General features: G+C 46.1%; 1 protein-coding gene across 1 annotated transcript in view; it reads left to right on the top strand.

Annotated features, from left to right (window-relative positions):
• The first annotated feature begins 9,799 nt into the window (after positions 1 to 9,799).
• Positions 9,800 to 18,497, top strand: part of FYTTD1 (forty-two-three domain containing 1) — a 31,625-nt gene continuing 22,927 nt past the window's right edge. Inside the window, exon 1 of the mRNA XM_089508632.1 lies at positions 9,800 to 9,950. Coding sequence (XP_089364758.1) covers positions 9,881 to 9,950 — 70 coding nt within the window. The 5' untranslated portion in view covers positions 9,800 to 9,880. The remainder of the gene's footprint in view (positions 9,951 to 18,497) is intronic.

Raw genomic sequence — 18,497 nt, 5'->3', positions numbered from 1 at the left:
CAATCTAACCCCGTTCTGCCATGCAGGAAAACACTATCCAAGCTCTTCCTGAGACCCATGGCCATCCAACCTCAGTCTCAAGACCTCCAAAGACGCAGACTACACCACTCTCCCAGGCAGCAGCATATTCCACTGTCAAACAGCCCTTACTGTCAGGAAGTTCCTCCTAATGTTGAGCTGGAATCTCTTTTCCTGGAGCTTGCATCCATTGTTCCGGGTCCTGTTCTCTGGAGAGCAGAAAACAAGCTTTCTCCATCCTCAATATGACATCCCTTCAAATATTTAAACCGGGCTATCATATCACCTCTTAACCATCTCTTCTCCAGGCTAAACATCCCCAGCTCCCTAAGTCTTTCCTCATAGGGCTTCATGGTTTCAAGACCCTTCACCAATTTTGTTGCTGTCCTTTGGACACTGTTCCAGCTTCTCAACATCCTTTTTGAATTGTGGGGCCGAGAACTGGACACAGGATTATTCCAGGCGAAACCTGACCAAAGCAGAATGCAGTGGAATACAGTCGACCCTCCTTATTCACGGATTTTTTTATCCACAGATTTAAACAGCAAACCTTGATTTTCCATTTTATATAAGAGACACCATTTTGCTATGCCATTTCATTCAGTGGGGCTTGAGCATCCGTGGATTTTGTTATCTGTGGGGGATCCTGGAAGTGGAACCAAACCCCAGCGGATAACAAGGGCCCACTGTACTATCATTTGCCTCAATCTAATTATTTCATTACTGTGATGTCCTGCCAGGACTGATTGAAACTTTCCCCTGCATTTTCTTTCATTTTGGTTCAGGCCATAGATTATTTTAGTGTAGAAAAGTTCATTGTATTAGTTGTAGGATCCCCTGCATTATTTCCAGGTTTGGTTTGCCCTTTCCCAGCATACTCTGTTGCAGCTGGAAGCTTTTAGTTTTGGAGCAGTCTTTGCTGTGAGCAGGCAGACAGCTGTCTTTTGGTGGCAAACAGGCCCAGACAGCCAGAAAGGGCATTTCTTACACTTTAGCCAATTTAGTTACCAAGTACGTTAGCCATTATAGTTACCAATTTAGCCAAATTAGTTACCATCAGCAAGAAAATAAAGGAGTTCAGGAGCTGAAAGACCCTGCACCAGCTCCATTGAGTGAGGAGAGCAAACCAATATCAGACTCAGAAAGATGACATCCGGAAGATTGCTAAAACTGTAAAGTATCTTTTATTTAGAGCTGGGGAGGAGAAAACTCTTTATTTTTGTCCTTTAAATCAAATTTCCCCCCTTTTGAACTTTACATTCAGCTTCAGAGCCTTTTGGGGTAAAGAGTTTGATCTCACCAGGGTACCGGCGTTGCACATCCAAACCTGCCACCACCTTTAGTTGGGTGTGTCTTCACAATTACAAACATCACCACTATTCGTTCTGAGTTAACTCAGAATGGCACCCACCATTAATCTCCTCGCCCCTCTTATTAATAAACTCTCTGTGTTTCCTCCTGTTTCTTTGGAAGAACTCTCTTCGCTGCTGAACTCATCCAAACCTACCACCTGTTCTCTTGACCCACTTCCTTCTCGTCTTCTAATCTCTATAGCCCCCTCTTTGTTACCCTCCCTCCTCTATATCTTTAATCTCTCTCTCTCTCTTTGGGTTCCTTCCCCTTGGTCTTCAAACATGCCTTAGTTTGCCCTATCCTGAAAAAACCCTCTCTCGACCCCTCTTCCTTGGCTAGCTATCGTCCAATCTCTCTTCTTCCTTTTCTCTCTAAGGTGTTGGAACGAGTTGTCTATTCACGCTGTCTTGAGTTTCTTGAAACCAACTCCATTCTGGATCCCTTCCAGTCTGGTTTTCGCCCACGGCACTCCACAGAGACGGCCCTCACTAAGATCTCAAATGATCTTTTGTGGGACAAGGTGAATGGCCTTTACTCTATCCTCGTCCTTCTCGATCTGTCTGCGGCCTTCGACACCGTGGACCACTGTCTCCTAATAGACGTACTCTCTGACCTTGGTTTCTCGGGCCTTGTTCTCGATTGGTTCACATCTTACTTGTCAGATCAATCTTTTTCAGTGGTCTCGGGTGGTCAGACCTCGTCTTCTGTCCCCTTATCTGTTGGAGTTCCTCAGGGCTCTGTTTTGGGTCCCCTTCTGTTCTCTTTATACCCACTCTCCCTTGGCAAACTTATCAGTTCTTTTGGTTTCTCCTACCATCTTTACGCCGATGATACCCAGCTGTACCTTTCCACCCCTAATCTTTTGCCAGAGCTAGAGCAGCAAGTGTCATCCTGTTTAACAGCTGTCTCCCACTGGATGCACCATCGGTGTCTGAAGCTCAATATATCCAAGACCGAGCTTCTTGTTTTCCCTCCTAAGCCCACCCTTCACTATTCCTTTTCTATTTCTGTCAATAACATCTCTATCCAGCCGGTCCAGGAAGCCCACAGTCTTGGTTTCATCTTTGACTCCTCCTTGTCATTTATCCCTCAGATCCAGACTACAGCCAAAGTCTGCAGATTTTTTCTCTACAATATCGCCAAAATCCGTCCATATCTCTCAGCTTCTACCGCAAAGACACTGGTCCATGCCCTAGTGGTATCAGGACTAGACTACTGTAACCTCCTCTTGGCAGGGCTTCCCCTCTCTCATCTCCACCCATTAATTTCTGTTCAGCATTCAGCTGCACGCATTATTTCACTCGCTCGCTGTTATGATCATGTCTCCCCTCTGTTGTCCTCCCTTCACTGGCTCCCTCTTCCTTTCCGCATCAGGTACAAACTTTTGCTACTCACCTTTAAAGCCCTGCATGGGCTGGCCCCTCTTTATTTAACTGATCTTCTCTCTCCCTACATCCCTACTCGCACTCTCCGCTCTGGCAGCCAAAGTCTCCTCTCTCAACCCAGGATCTCCTCTGCCCCGTCCCGGATCCATCCCTTCTCTCTTGCTGCCCCTCATTCCTGGAACCTTCTTCCTCTGCATTCACAGCTCATCACTTCCCTAACCAACTTTAAGGCTGAGCTGAAAACCATATTGTTTAGGGAAGCGTTCTCAGAATTTGTCATCTGGCTGTCTGATAATGTTTGATGTGATTTGCTTTTATATCTGATGTTTTTTAATTTGTTTTTTCTTTCCTATATTGTAATTTTATCTAGTCCTCTATCTAATTGTTATTACTTTTAGAGTGTATGCCTTGGGCAGGCTTTTATATATTCCTTAATTTTACTGACTTTGTACAGTGCTGTGTATAATTACAATGCTTTAGAAATAAAGTTTAATGATAATAATAATAATAATAATCTAGATACTACACTTCTGTTGAAGCAACCAAGAATTACATTGGGTTTCTGAACTTTGACTGCCAGTAAGTCTTTGGGGATGAGGATTTGTCTCAACCACAAGATTGGACTCGAAGGATCGCCAATTACCTCTTGGCAATGCTGCTTTGCAAAAATTATCACAAATGGTCAAGAATTCTGGAAGTCCAAACCATCTGTCCCAAGTGGGGAAATCTCTCCCAAAATAAAGGAGATATTTGTGCAAAGCAGAAGGAGAAAGAGGATTCAGGCTGCCAATGTGGTTTTGGACTAGGAAGTTCGGAGGCTAGGGTTCGAATCCTGGCCCGGCCATGGAAACCCAGAGGGTGACCCTGGCAAACCACACTCTCTCAGCCTCAGGGAATAGCCATGGCAAAGACCCCCCCACCCCCCAAGAAAGATGCCAAGGAATCCCCCTGATAAGTTGGAAACAACTTCAAAGCACTTGGTCTGGAATTTGATGGAACCACAATAGAGGCACAAAGAGGCCTCTAGGGACCCAAGGCAGCACACAAGATAAAAACACATTAAAACAACATTCAAAAATGTTAGGTCCTCCAGCGCAACTCTATGGTCATCCCCCACCATAAATCATGCTGGAATACCGAGAGATTCCTAGAGAGAACACTTCTCTGGCCATTTGTTGCTCCTCCAGCACAATTCTATGGTCACTTTATGGCAGATGTTGACCATAGAGTTGCTCTGGAGGACCTAGAGATTCCTAGAGAGGTGTTTCCTCAGGTTAAAAAAGCTATTGTTTTATTATTTGCGGTTTCCCCACTTTCACAGGGGTCCTGTGCAAATGTGGAGGGACCATTGTAGAAGAAGAAATGTTTATTGATTAGCCCTATTTCAAAACAACACAAAATAACACTAAAACAAGTAAAAACACACTATAAAATCCTACAGAAATCCTATAGCAATTAGAAAAGAGCTAAAATGTAATAACACAGAATCTGAAATGTATATAGAGTACTGCATGAATGTCATATAAATGTAAAACAATACCATTGTATATACTACATGTTTATTGTGGTCGTGTGCCTTTGAGACCTTTCTGTAGGTATGACTTTCAATGCTTTTGTTTTCTGATGTGTAACAGATTAATGGTTTATTCCCAACTGTAGCATAAATTAAACTTTTTGTGAAGTCCCAATGTGAACGCCGCACACTGTTTGTTATTAGTGCAGTAGCATTTATTTCCCCACAACAAACTCCAACTCCCAGAATTCCACAGCCTTGAGCCATGGCAGTTAAAGCGGTGCCAAACCGGGTTATTTCTCTAGTGTGGATGCAGCCCCAGAGTGACTTTTGCATTTGGAGCCATTGAGAAATGGTGCATAAATAGCCCTTTGGATTGGATCCGTCTTCTTTTACAGCTTGGTCTCTTGCCTTGAATAATAAAAGCTTCTGCTGCGCTCCTCCTCTGCTCTCTGTCTGCGTTTATTCCGACTTGCGGCCGCCATCTGGAGATGCAGCATCTGCCGCCCATCTTCCTGGTAAATTTGTTCAAGGATTAAGCACACAAAAGCTTTGAGGTCGATATTTGCATTACTAGGTTTTCAAAGCACCAATAAAGGTCAGTCAAAACGCATGGCGGCTGACAGTCAGGGAAGCATCTATTAGCAAATTTCTGTTCTGCCAAATTAAAGAGTTTCTGGGGGTATTTCGGGCTGTGTGGCCGTGTCCTAGAAGACTTTATTACTGATGTTTTGCCAGCGTTTGTGGCTGGCATCTTCAGAGAATGCTGGCATGGAATATATATATATATATATGTGTGTGTGTGTGTGTGCGCGCGCGCGCGCGCACAATATATGTATACTGTGTGACCATTGGTTGAGAGGGAGGGATTTCCATGCTAATGTCTGTGTTGGTCTGTTGATGAATGGTAAGGCCTCAGGATGGGAGGATATAATAATAATAATAATAATATGTTTTATTTATAGACCGCTATTCCGCGATGATCATAGCGGTGTACAGTAAAATCGTTAATACAATAAAAATACAGTTAAAGGAGGGAGAAGTCTCATCCTTCAGGCAGTCCAAGATGTTGCTGGTCTGCCTGATGGCTCCCTCTGAGGCCGAGATGACAGTGGAGGAGGGAGGGGCCTCTTCCTTCAGGCAGTCCAAGATGTTGCTGGGTCTGCCTGATGGCTCCCTCTGAGGCCGAGATGACAGTTGAGGAGGGAGGGGCCTCTTCCTTCAGGCAGTCCAAGATGTTGCTGGGTCTGCCTGATGGCTCCCTCTGAGGCCGAGATGACAGTTGAGGAGGGAGGGGCCTCTTCCTTCAGGCAGTCCCTGATGTTGCTGGTCTGCCTGCTGGCTCCCTCTGAGGCCGAGATGACAGTTGAGGAGGGAGGGGCCTCTTCCTTCAGGCAGTCCAAGATGTTGCTGGTCTGCCTGCTGGCTCCCTCTGAGGCCGAGATGACAGTGGAGGAGGGAGGGGCCTCTTCCTTCAGGCAGTCCAAGATGTTGCTGCTCTGCCTGATGGCTCCCTCTGAGGCCGAGATGACAGTTGAGGAGGGAGGGGCCTCTTCCTTCAGGCAGTCCAAGATGTTGCTGCTCTGCCTGATGGCTCCCTCTGAGGCCGAGATGACAGTTGAGGAGGGAGGGGCCTCTTCCTTCATGCAGTCCCTGATGTTGCTGGTCTGCCTGCTGGCTCCCTCTGAGGCCGAGATGACAGTTGAGGAGGGAGGGGCCTCTTCCTTCAGGCAGTCCAAGATGTTGCTGGTCTGCCTGCTGGCTCCCTCTGAGGCCGAGATGACAGTGGAGGAGGGAGGGGCCTCTTCCTTCAGGCAGTCCAAGATGTTGCTGCTCTGCCTGATGGCTCCCTCTGAGGCCGAGATGACAGTTGAGGAGGGAGGGGCCTCTTCCTTCAGGCAGTCCAAGATGTTGCTGCTCTGCCTGATGGCTCCCTCTGAGGCCGAGATGACAGTTGAGGAGGGAGGGGCCTCTTCCTTCATGCAGTCCCTGATGTTGCTGGTCTGCCTGATGGCTCCCTCTGAGGCCGAGATGACAGTTGAGGAGGGAGGGGCCTCTTCCTTCAGGCAGTCCAAGATGTTGCTGGTCTGCCTGATGGCTCCCTCTGAGGCCGAGATGACAGTTGAGGAGGGAGGGGCCTCTTCCTTCAGGCAGTCCAAGATGTTGCTGGTCTGCCTGATGGCTCCCTCTGAGGCCGAGATGACAGTTGAGGAGGGAGGGGCCTCTTCCTTCAGGCAGTCCAAGATGTTGCTGCTCTGCCTGATGGCTCCCTCTGAGGCCGAGATGACAGTTGAGGAGGGAGGGGCCTCTTCCTTCATGCAGTCCCTGATGTTGCTGGTCTGCCTGATGGCTCCCTCTGAGGCCGAGATGACAGTTGAGGAGGGAGGGGCCTCTTCCTTCAGGCAGTCCAAGATGTTGCTGCTCTGCCTGATGGCTCCCTCTGAGGCCGAGATGACAGTTGAGGAGGGAGGGGCCTCTTCCTTCAGACAGTCCCTGATGTTGCTGGGTCTGCCTGATGGCTCCCTCTGAGGCCAAGATGACAGTTGAGGAGGGAGGGGCCTCTTCCTTCAGGCAGTCCAAGATGTTGCTGCTCTGCCTGATGGCTCCCTCTGAGGCCGAGATGACAGTTGAGGAGGGAGGGGCCTCTTCCTTCATGCAGTCCCTGATGTTGCTGGTCTGCCTGATGGCTCCCTCTGAGGCCGAGATGACAGTTGAGGAGGGAGGGGCCTCTTCCTTCAGGCAGTCCAAGATGTTGCTGCTCTGCCTGATGGCTCCCTCTGAGGCCGAGATGACAGTTGAGGAGGGAGGGGCCTCTTCCTTCAGACAGTCCCTGATGTTGCTGGGTCTGCCTGATGGCTCCCTCTGAGGCCAAGATGACAGTTGAGGAGGGAGGGGCCTCTTCCTTCAGGCAGTCCAAGATGTTGCTGGTCTGCCTGATGGCTCCCTCTGAGGCCGAGATGACAGTTGAGGAGGGAGGGGCCTCTTCCTTCAGGCAGTCCCTGATGTTGCTGGTCTGCCTGATGGCTCCCTCTGAGGCCAAGATGACAGTTGAGGAGGGAGGGGCCTCTTCCTTCAGGCAGTCCAAGATGTTGCTGGGTCTGCCTGCTGGCTCCCTCTGAGGCCGAGATGACAGTTGAGGAGGGAGGGGCCTCTTCCTTCAGGCAGTCCAAGATGTTGCTGCTCTGCCTGATGGCTCCCTCTGAGGCCAAGATGACAGTTGAGGAGGGAGGGGCCTCTTCCTTCAGGCAGTCCAAGATGTTGCTGGGTCTGCCTGCTGGCTCCCTCTGAGGCCGAGATGACAGTTGAGGAGGGAGGGGCCTCTTCCTTCAGGCAGTCCAAGATGTTGCTGCTCTGCCTGATGGCTCCCTCTGAGGCCGAGATGACAGTTGAGGAGGGAGGGGCCTCTTCCTTCAGACAGTCCCTGATGTTGCTGGGTCTGCCTGATGGCTCCCTCTGAGGCCAAGATGACAGTTGAGGAGGGAGGGGCCTCTTCCTTCAGGCAGTCCAAGATGTTGCTGGGTCTGCCTGATGGCTCCCTCAAAAGGTTTATATGCAAAGAGGTTTTAATTAGAGATCCATTGTTTGCTGGGAACATCCCACTCTCTTCCATGCCAGCGTTCTCTGAAGATGGCAGCCACAGATGCTGGCGAAACTTCAGGAACAAACTCTTCTAGAACTTGGCAAACTGCAGGAAAAGAGATTCCAGCTCAACATTAGGAGGAACTTACTTCCTGGCAGAAAGGACTGTTCCACAGTGGAAGACACTCCTTCCTCGGAGAGTAGTGGAGTCTCCTTCCTTGGAGGTCTTTAAGCAGAGGCTGGATGGCCATCTGTCAATGGGGATGCTTTGATTGAGAGTTCCTGCATGGCAGAATGGGGTTGGACTGGGTGGCCCTTGCGGTCTATTCCAACTCTATGATTCTATGGCCACAGAGCCTGAAAAAACCCCAAAAAACAATGGATGCCGGCCATGAAAGCTTTTGACTTGACATTAAACAAAGTTTGGCTACAGTCCTGAAAAATACCAAAATGAAGACCCAGCAAATGCAAATGAAAACTGGTGGGGGGGGGTTCCCAATAGACAATGGATCATTAATTAAATAGGCATCCTGAGGCCTTGCCCTTCAACAACAGACCATTAACAGAGATTAACATGGAAATCACTTCCTCTCAACCAAGGGCCACACTGTGTGTGTGTGTGTGTGTGTGTGTGTGTATAATGTACCCCACTCTCTTCCACGCCAGCGTTCTCTGAAGATGCCAGCTGCAGATGGTAGCGAAACATCAGGAATAAATTCCTCCAGAACACAACTACACAGCCTGAAAAACCTACAGAAGACGATGGCTGCCGCTGGCCATGAAAGCCTGGGAGGGAGGGAGCGAAAAGGATCCTAGGGCCGCTTACTGTTTAATTGGTTGCAGTGAGTTGTTTTTAGGGAGAAGGTTTGCTGTGTTTCTGATTTACGCTTTTAAATGATTTTACACCTTTTGAGTCTCGGCATTTTTGAGATGAGAATTTTTTTATAAAAAAGGTTAAAACTCAAGCAAATGACCAGATTATTATTAGGATCATAGAATCTCAGAGTTGGAGGGTTAATTAATTAATGTCTAATTAAGCCGCTCTGATAGCCTTTTGGCTGAAGAGTGGGGGGTATAAATAAATACATATTGTTGTTGTTGTTGTTGTTGTTGGAGGAGGATACCCCAGGGCCCTGATCCAGTCCAACTCTCTTTTGCCATGCAGGAACTCTCAATTAAATCCCTTCTTGGGACAGATGGCCATCCAGCCTCTGTTTAGAAACTTCCAAAGATGGAGATATTATTATTATTATTATTATTATTATTATCATTATTATTTAGCTTTTTATTGTTTAAGTATTGGCATAAGCTACTGACTGCCCTCGAAGTCTTGCTCAGTTATGTCTGTTTTAACCAATAAATATTTTGTTTTTTTGGGGGGAATAAAGATAAATAATGCTTACTTTCTAGCGACAGGATTAATTGCCAAGAAAAGACTGTGGAAACATATTTAGACATAGTGTTAATGTTATAGAGTTATAGAGGACATTGCAAATGTTAGGTAAATGTTATACAAGACTGTAGTAGAAATGTAATACAGTAGTTACAATTTGTGACTGTAACAGTGTAATGACAGAACAGATGTTTTTGTATTTGTTTTTGTGTTTTATATTTAGAAAATAAATTTAAATAACAACAACAAAACAACAACAACAAATAAATAAAACCAAGGGTTTGTGTAAAGGAAAAAAACACACTTTTGAGTTAAATCTACTATTTGTCCAGATTCTATTTGCATTTATGGCATTGGAATGAACCCGCGCTTGCTCCTCCTCTCCTGCAGGGGGCGATGTTTCGCTCGCAACGAAGCAATAAAAGCAGCGGTCTTCCTGCGCATGCGCGCCGAATCCTAGCAACAGACCCCACCCTCCGTCCGTGGGTCGACGCAAGCGACGGAGGCGTTTGGCTTCCGTCGCGCATGCGTCGTGCGCCCTCCGCGCATGCGCAGAAGCGAAAAAAAATATACACAGAGAGCGAGCTTCGCCGCCGTCAGACGGTTGTGTGGCGAGAGGATCCCGACGGCGCGGCGGCCATGAGCGGCTTCGGCGCCCCGCTCCGGAGCCCCAGCAGCGAAACCTTGGAGAAGATCGACATGTCTTTGGGTGAGGCGGCGAAAGGGGGGCGGTTGTAAAGGCGAGCGTTGGGGGGGGGTTGTGATTGCGCATGCGCGGAACGAACCATCTGTGTTTTCTGGGGGAAGAGAATAGATGGACTGAACCATAGGAATCGGTTTGCGGGGGAGGGCGAGTATTGCAGGAAGGGTTTAAAGGGGCGAGGGAGGTGGGCGGGGCAAGGCGAGGCTGAGTGGCAGCAGGAAAGGGGGCGGGGCTTGGTGGAGCCTCCAGCTGTAGAGGCAGAGGGCTGAGGATGCGCAGTGGAGAGTGGTGAGGTCTCCCTCTTTGGAGGTCTTTAAGCAGAGGCTGGATGGCCATCTGTCATTGGGGATGCTTTGAGTGAGAGTTCCTGCATGGCAGAATGGGGCTGGACTGAAGGAAGGGCCCTTGGGGTCTTTTCCAACTCCACCATTCTAAGGGATTTTGGACTTCAGCTCCCAGAAACCCAGGCTGTTGGCCAACATGGCTGAGGCTTCTGGGAGCTGAAGTCCAAGATCTCTTAAAGGGCACAGTTTGGGGAAGTGATCGTGCCACTCTCTTCTGCTTTGGCCAGGCCTCACCTGGAATATCCTGTGTCCAGTTCTGGGCGCCACAATTCAAAAAGGGTGCTTTTTGGAGACGATCTTTGGTCGAAGTGTGTGACCAAAATGGTGAAGGGTCTGGAAACCATGCCCTGTGAGGAGAGCCTTTGGGAGCTGGGCATGTTCAGCCTGGAGAAAAGAGTCCCAAAACATCACCATGTAAGTCTGTAGAATCAGTACACAGAGAGATCTTGCAGCACCTTTGAGACGAACCGAAAGAAAGAGAGAGGTTGGCAGCATGAGCTTCCCTAGAGCTCCGTCTGCTTTCTCAGATGCATCTCAGAAGGAATACTTTTAGGGGACGGAGGAATTCTTTAGGTGGCAGTGCCTTGGTTTTGGCCCTCCTGCAGCCACCCTCTGCGTTGTCATTTTGCCATCCTTTGCCACGGAAGTGTACCAGAGGACAGGTTTGGCTCTCCATGGCTTGCAATCTATGGATCAACAGGAAGGAGGCAGTTAAAAGAAAACAAGGAATAGAATTTATATCACTAGAGGCCTTTGGTTGGAGTGGAAAAGACAAGGGCTCTGGATGCTTCCTTTAGGCGATTATTTGACTGGTACTGGACACAATTTAGAAGGCTAGTATTGGTTTGAGCTAGTATTATTTTGTCCTACTTTTCTCTGTGCGGAATGACTGGCAAGTTTGGAAATAAGCTTAAGCTTCTAGCTGTTAACTGAGATGGAGGCAGATGTAAACCAAACCTGACAATTGACAGTCCTGGACTACATGGACCAGTCGTCTTGACTAGTTCCTTAGGCAGCCCCTTGAAGCTTAAAAGGTGATTCATAGCGGGGGACTTGTATTATTATTATTATTATTATTATTATTATTATTTATTGTTATTATTAAATTTATCTGTATCCCGCTCTTTTCCCAGAACTGGGACTCAGAACGGCTTCACAATATTAAAAAATAATACGGTTAAAAACATAGAAAAGAGGTACATTAAAAAAGAATTAATTTATTACAGTGTTAAAATAGTGTTTAAAATAAAATTAGAAAATGGTTTCCTCTCCTAGGTAAGGCATTTATGGGGAGGAAGAGGTTTGAGAGAAGGCATTCTAGAACTTGCTCTATAGAACAACCTGGCACCTCTTAAGGCAAGGCTGAGGCATGCTTCTCTGGCATGAGTTTAATCTGGAGGGTTCTCTTAATTTAAATTTAAAGAGAGCGTCTATTTTTTACCAAGTCTGTGAATTACAACTGTATCCTGCCTTTGACTCAATGGGCTATACACCAATGCTTCTCAACCTGTCTGATGTGGAGGGCTGTATGTTATTGTTTCCAATGTATCTGAGGCCTATAACTTAACTTGCTTCCATTGGTTACAGTAATGTCTTTCCTCAAAACTTACCATGAACTGGAACCTGATGGTTTGCAGCCTAGCAGTGGTCTATGGACCAGTACTGTGATACATTACTCTCTTCCTTTCCTTTTGATCATCACAATAACCCTGCGAGGTAAGCCAGGCTGGGAAGGCATGACTGGCCCAGGTTCACCCATTTACTTTCATGGCTCTTTATGGACATGAATTGAGATTATTAAGGTCCAACACTCTTATCACAACATGTGCTTGTGTAGGTTTACTGGGTTTGCATGTCATCAGTCCAATTTCCTCCAAAGAGGTAGATTCCATGTAGGCAGGATTTTACCTCTGCAATTTATATGAGATGATCTGGAAGAATACATACATTCTGTCTTTGTACCTGCCATTGTAAGCAACTGGGAGTTTCCTCTTCATCCATAAGGTTGCATTGAAAGGGGGGGGGAGTCAATTTGCTGATCTTTAACTGCAGATCTAACAGCCAGAATGACTGAAGTGTGCATTAAGGAAAAGGTATTGTCATTACAGTTTTGAATTCAGTGCTTCATCAATGCCAGACATTTTTAATGATTTATACAGACATAAGTGGCACCAGAAGGCAGTAGTGGTTTGAGTGCTGGACTTGGACTCTGGAAACCAGGGTTCAAATTCCCTCTTGGCCATGGAAACCCATTGGGCGACCTTAGGGAAGTGGCACTCTCCCAGCCTCAAAGGAAAGCCATGGCAAACCCAGTCTGAACAGCTCTTGCCAAGATAATCATATGATAAAATCATCATCAATCGGAAGTGGCTTGCATTCACACAACAATGGCTACTCATGTGGAGTGACATTTTTTGAACACAGTGGGCTGTGCAGACTGCACCTAAGGGGAGGCCTGCAGCCGCCTCCATCTTCGCCAGATTGGGGCCGCAACAACCGCATGCCGCAACCTTAATCTGGCCTTTCAAGGGCACAAAAAGGAGCTGGTAAGGGCGCTGTAGCCGTTGTGCTGCAGCTTTATGGTGCTCCTCTGGAGCTGTCATCTAAATGCAGTACCAGAGGAGTGCCATGACACCACACCAGAGGAGTGCCATGACACCACACACTGTGTTGTGCGGTGTGCGGCATCACACTGCCAGGAGGTGGAGTTGGGGCATGCATCGTATGGATGCCACACCCCGACTCTGCCCCCAGACCTGCCTTAATGTCCGGTCTGCAATGACCCTGTGTAAGAATTGTGTTCAGCTGATGGTATCAACATAGTTGGATATGCAGGACTATTGCACATGTGATAGAACATTAAAGTGGACAGAGTGGCATGTGTATTCACATGGTTTCTATGCATTGCAATTGCCCAACATGTTGTCAACCATGCTCATTGACCATTGATCCATATACATTGCACTACATTGGCATTCCCTACAAGAGTTGTTTAACATGACTCTATTGGTGGATATTTACGTTAAGCTAAAGTGATGTAGGACCTCAGCTACTGAGTGCCAATGGTTATGGGTTTTTATTATCAGAGAGACTAATAACTGGCGTTGGTGAGACTTTGGTTCACCTTTGCAGTTTCACAGAGACTCTTAGTACCCTACTCTTTCCTAAGCCAAGAAGTGTGAAGAAGCTTTCAGGCTGGTCATTTCAGGAATATACTGTACTTACTTTGGCAACATGTCCAGAAAGGAAAGTGTGAACTTTTGTAGTCCCTGTATTTGGACCAACTTCCATGATTTGAAGGAGGGGTTAAGTGACAATGTTTCTCTGTACTGTTTCACACTGAAAGATCTTGATGTTTCTTCCTTGTCAAAACTAAATTCTATGAAATGACACATACCCTGTTGTCTGCTGGCCTGTACTACTGACTTTCCACTTCCAGTTTTATAGAACGTTGACGTCGGATCCTCCGTATCACCCTTTTTTGTCAGAACTATGCCAACTTGGTTTGTAAGTGTACGACAATTTTTTTACACCATTGAGCATACCATACCATATAAATATTAAGTAGTAGTGAATACTGTTCACAGTTTTGAAATTCATTAATTTATGTGCCAATAACTGCCTTGAAGGCACATACAGTCGGCCCTTCTTATACACAGATTTTTTATACACGGATTCAAGCATACACGGTTTGAAAATATTCCAAAAAAGTATAAATTTACCTTGATTTTCCATTTTTATAAGGGACACCATTTTGCTATCTCATTATATTTAATGGGACTTGAGCATACACGGATTTTGTTATACACGGGGTATCTTGGAACCAAGCCCCAGCGTATAACAAGGGTCCACTGTACACTAGTAGAGGATAAATCTGGGACTGCAGAGGGAATGTTATAGATTGCTTAAGGTCATCCAGTGATCTACCAGGATCTTTACAGATCTGCCATTCTGTCTCCTAGTGCTGGGGGGAAACATTGATTTTTGATGTAGAATTAGGACATTACACTTTCACAAACTGGTTTTGTATGGTAATACCTGCATTGAGTCAGAGTGGACGTAAGCTGCAGTAACATTAGGAGTTATAAATTTGGTGCCTTACACCTTTTGTTTGCTACTCTGTGCTAATAATGAAGAGATTATGCTTAGCCTGTCTGAAGGCCAGAATCTGAATAGTGTTGGGAAATTTTTTCCTTGAGTGTACTGATACACATCCTAAATCAGTTACAGTTTTCAAAGAAGTAGCCATGTTAGTCTCTTGCGGCATAAAAATGAGAACAGGAGGAGGAGAAAAAAAGGAATGGGACACCACCTTTAAGATTAACTGGTTTTATTTTAACGTATATATAAACCCACTTTGTCAGATGCAGTACAGAATGATGTTAAAACCTCAGGTATAATGCATATTTCTACAGCTGTGGGAGTGGGATAGAATGTAATAGGACCTAGAAAGATGGAAATTATGCCCCTTGTTCTAAATTTTAAAAGAGCACCCAGCCCTTTGAAAACATCTCACATCAAGATGGATTACAATCCATCAAGAATACCATCCTGAATGAGCCTGTAGGAGACATATCTACCAAATTCTGCCATGTTGTATTTACTCATAACCTATGGGAATAACATGTACCTCCAAATCATTGGCATTGCCATGGACACCTGCATGGTACCACATTTTCACAGCTGACCTCGAACATTGCTTCCTCAGCATATGCACCCACAAAACTCTACCTATGATTTCTTGATGACATCTTTGTAATATGGCCATATGGAAAGCAGTCATTTGAGAAGTTCCACCAGGATTTCAACAACTTCCACACTACTATCAACCTGGCCCTGGAACAATCCACACAACAAAATCTATTTTTTGCAGATACAGTTGCGTCTGCTCAGTCCAACAAGACAGAGCCATTTTGGTCAGCAAATACACTCGTCCCTCCCAATTTTGCGGGGAATCTGTTCTAGACCACTACCACCTCTCCGCAAATCAGAAATACCACAGATATTCAAGCCCCATTGGTTATAATGGGGCCGAGCTCCCCCAGGCGCGTGCCCAATTTTGTCCCTCTCTGCTTGCTGTCTGCGAAGGACCAGAATTGCAGATCTCAAGTCTGCGAATGGGGAGGGAAGAGTGTATATTGCTTTCACACATCAACACTAACTGACCATTGTAAAGATCTGGAAGACCTGTATGACCTTACACAGGTCTTTAAAAATTTATGACAAGGGACATAATTTGCATCTTTGTGGATCGTATTACATTCTGTCCCACTCCCACATGTGTAAATATGCTTTATTCCTGCGGCCTTAATATCACTCAATGCTGCATCCAAAAAAGTGGGATTATATCCATGAAAACTCGTGTCTCCTCTCTTCCTCCTTTTTAAATTAAATGACTTACTTTTTATTGAGTAGGCCTCCATATAGTGACACTTCTCACTGTGTTGTCTTTTTAAGGCTTGAGGTGGCTGACAGCTAGATCAGGTTCTGTTAGTAGATCTCTGGGTGATAATACAGTTCATTACCAAGTACCAGTGGTTGTAAGTAAGAGTGTATTTGCCTTCAGGTTCTCTGTTGACTTCGGGTGGCACCATGAATTCCATGGGTTTTCTTAGACAAGGAATTCCCAGAGGTTTTGCCAGTTCCTTCCTCTGAGATAGAGCCTACAACACCTTTGTATTTGTTGTTGGCCTCCCATCCCAGTAGTAACCAGGGATGACCTTGCTTAGCTTCCAATGTCAGATAGGATCTGCTGCCTTTAGAATAATCATAAATATTTATTTATATCCCGCCTCTTCCTCTTTGAGGATGGAGGCAGGTAACAGCAAAGTTAATACAATTTACAACAATAAAAACAAGACCCCGGCCCAACCCTCCCTCCCAACTATAAAATTAAACAGTAAAACATGGCTAAAAAGCACATAACAATACATCAAAATTAAAAAACAAACCGCAAATAAGAAAAATAATAATGAGGGGGATTCAAGTGGTTCTGGTCATTATCAATCGGGGAAGGCCTGCCGGAAGAGAAAGATTTTTGTCGCCTTTTTGAAAGCCTCAAGCGAGGATAATTGGCGAATCTCTTCCAGCAGGTCATTCCATATTTTTGGAGCGGTGACAGAGAAGGACCTCCGGGAGGTCACTGCCAGTCTGGTCTTTCTAGATTGTAAAAGGTTTTTCCCGGAGGATCGGAGTGTACAGGAAGGATTGTATGGGAGGAGGCGTTCCTTCAAGTAGACTGGACCCAGGCCGTGTAGGGCTTGATAGGTGATAACCAACACCTTGTACTGAGCTCGGAAGCTAATAGGCAGCCAATGTAGTGATTTTAAAATAGGTGTAATATGGTTGAGCTTGGATTTTCCAGCGACCAGTCTGGCTGCCATGTTTTATATCAATTGGAGCTTCTGGACGTGGCACAAAGGTTGCCCCATGTAGAGCGCATTGCAGAAATTAAGGTGAGAGGTTACTAGAGCATGTACAGTCGTTTTCAGGTCCCGCTGCTCCAGGTAGGGGCGCAACTGGCATATCAGCTGAAGCTGATAACAGGCACTCCTAGCTGTTGCATCAGTCTGAGAAGACAGTTGAAACGATGAATCCAGGAGCACCCTCAAGTTGCGGATGCAGTCTTTCAGGGGAAGTGTGACCCTATCTAGAACTGGCAAACTTATCTCCATACCTGGATTGGGGTTACCTATCACGAGTACCTCCATTTTATTTGGATTCAGCTTAAATCTATTTTCCCTCATCCAATCGATTACCGACTTCAGGCAGTCATTCAGGGGGGAGATGCCCTCCTTGGTCACTGAAACAGTCCGAGACATAGAGAAATAAATTTGGGTGTCATCAGCGTAGTGATAACCCCCCGCCCCATGTCTGCGGATGATCTCACCCAGCGGCTTCATGTAAATGTTAAACAGCATGGAGGACAGAATGGCGCCCTGAGGGACACCAGATGTCAGCTCTCTCGTAGAGGAGCAGCTGTCCCCCAGCATCACCATCTGAAATTTGCCCAAGAGGTAGGAACGTAGCCACTGCAAGACAGAGCCAGCGATTCCCAATTCTCTCAGGTGTTCCAGAAGGATACCATGGTCTATGGTATCAAAGGCCGCTGAGATGTCCAAGAGCACCAACAGGGCCACACTTTCCCTGTCAATGCACAGACAGAGATCATCGACCAAGGCGAACAGAGCAATCTCCATTTCGTATCCCAACCTGAAGCCAGTTTGAAATGGATCGAGATAATCGGTGTCATCCAAGACTGCTTGGAGCTGGTTTGCAACCGCCCTCTCAATCACCTTACCCAAGAAGGGAAGAAGAGATACTGGCCGATAATTATTTTTGTCCAGGGGATCAGGGAAAGGTTTCTTTAGAATGGGTTTCAGCACTGCTAATTTCAGGCTCGATGGAAAACAACTTTCCCTGAGGGAGACATTGATTATGAATTGTAGCAACTTCAAAGTTGCCTCACCTCCCTGGATGGCCAGCCAAGATGGACAGGGATCGAGAGGGCAGGTGGTCTTTTTTCACCTTACCAAGCAGCTTGAGTACATCATCAGTACTCATAGACTGAAATTGATCCAAGATAACCTCATTAATGGAGTCACTAGACGCTTCTCTTGTTGACTCTGTACTAATGCCGGCATCTAAGTCTGAACTCCCAAGCTGTGCCAGTGAGATCAGAAGAACTGGTCTCGAGGGGGATGTTGAAGTCCCCCAGAACAAGAAGCCCGGGGGTCTCCAACACCAGCTCCGAGAGCAGTTGTGTCAGCTCGGCTATGGAGTCTGTTAAGCTACGGGGTGATTGATAAACCAACAGAATCCCCAGGCTATCCCTGGACTTCAGGCGAAGGTACATACACTCAATGTGGTCAGTTTTACGGATAGGTATCCTGATCAAGGTGAAGTTATTTTTGTGGACCATGGTAACACCCCCTCCTAGCCCACTTTCCCTTACCTGCTCATTAACGGTATACCCAGCTAGAAAGTATTTAGGCAACATTCATTGTTTTTGAGGGAAATAAAAAAGTTCACTGTCTCTGTTCAAAGTAGCTTCTGAATTTATTTATTAATTGGAATAGAACGGTAGTTGGGAAGAATGTAATTATTTCATATGAGAGAAGATTTGTCTGTAAACTCTACTTCTAGTATTGAAAATCAATTTCTGACATTCTCTGTTGATTTTCCTGAGTCATGGCTTTATATCTAACGC

The sequence above is a fragment of the Sceloporus occidentalis genome, unplaced genomic scaffold (assembly GCF_023333645.1).
Source record: "Sceloporus occidentalis isolate IW3139 unplaced genomic scaffold, rSceOcc1.0.p SCAF_2, whole genome shotgun sequence".
NCBI classification, from domain to species: Eukaryota; Metazoa; Chordata; class Lepidosauria; order Squamata; family Phrynosomatidae; genus Sceloporus; species Sceloporus occidentalis.
Note: the sequence above shows the minus strand (reverse complement) of the source record. Positions and strands in the feature narration are given on the sequence as shown.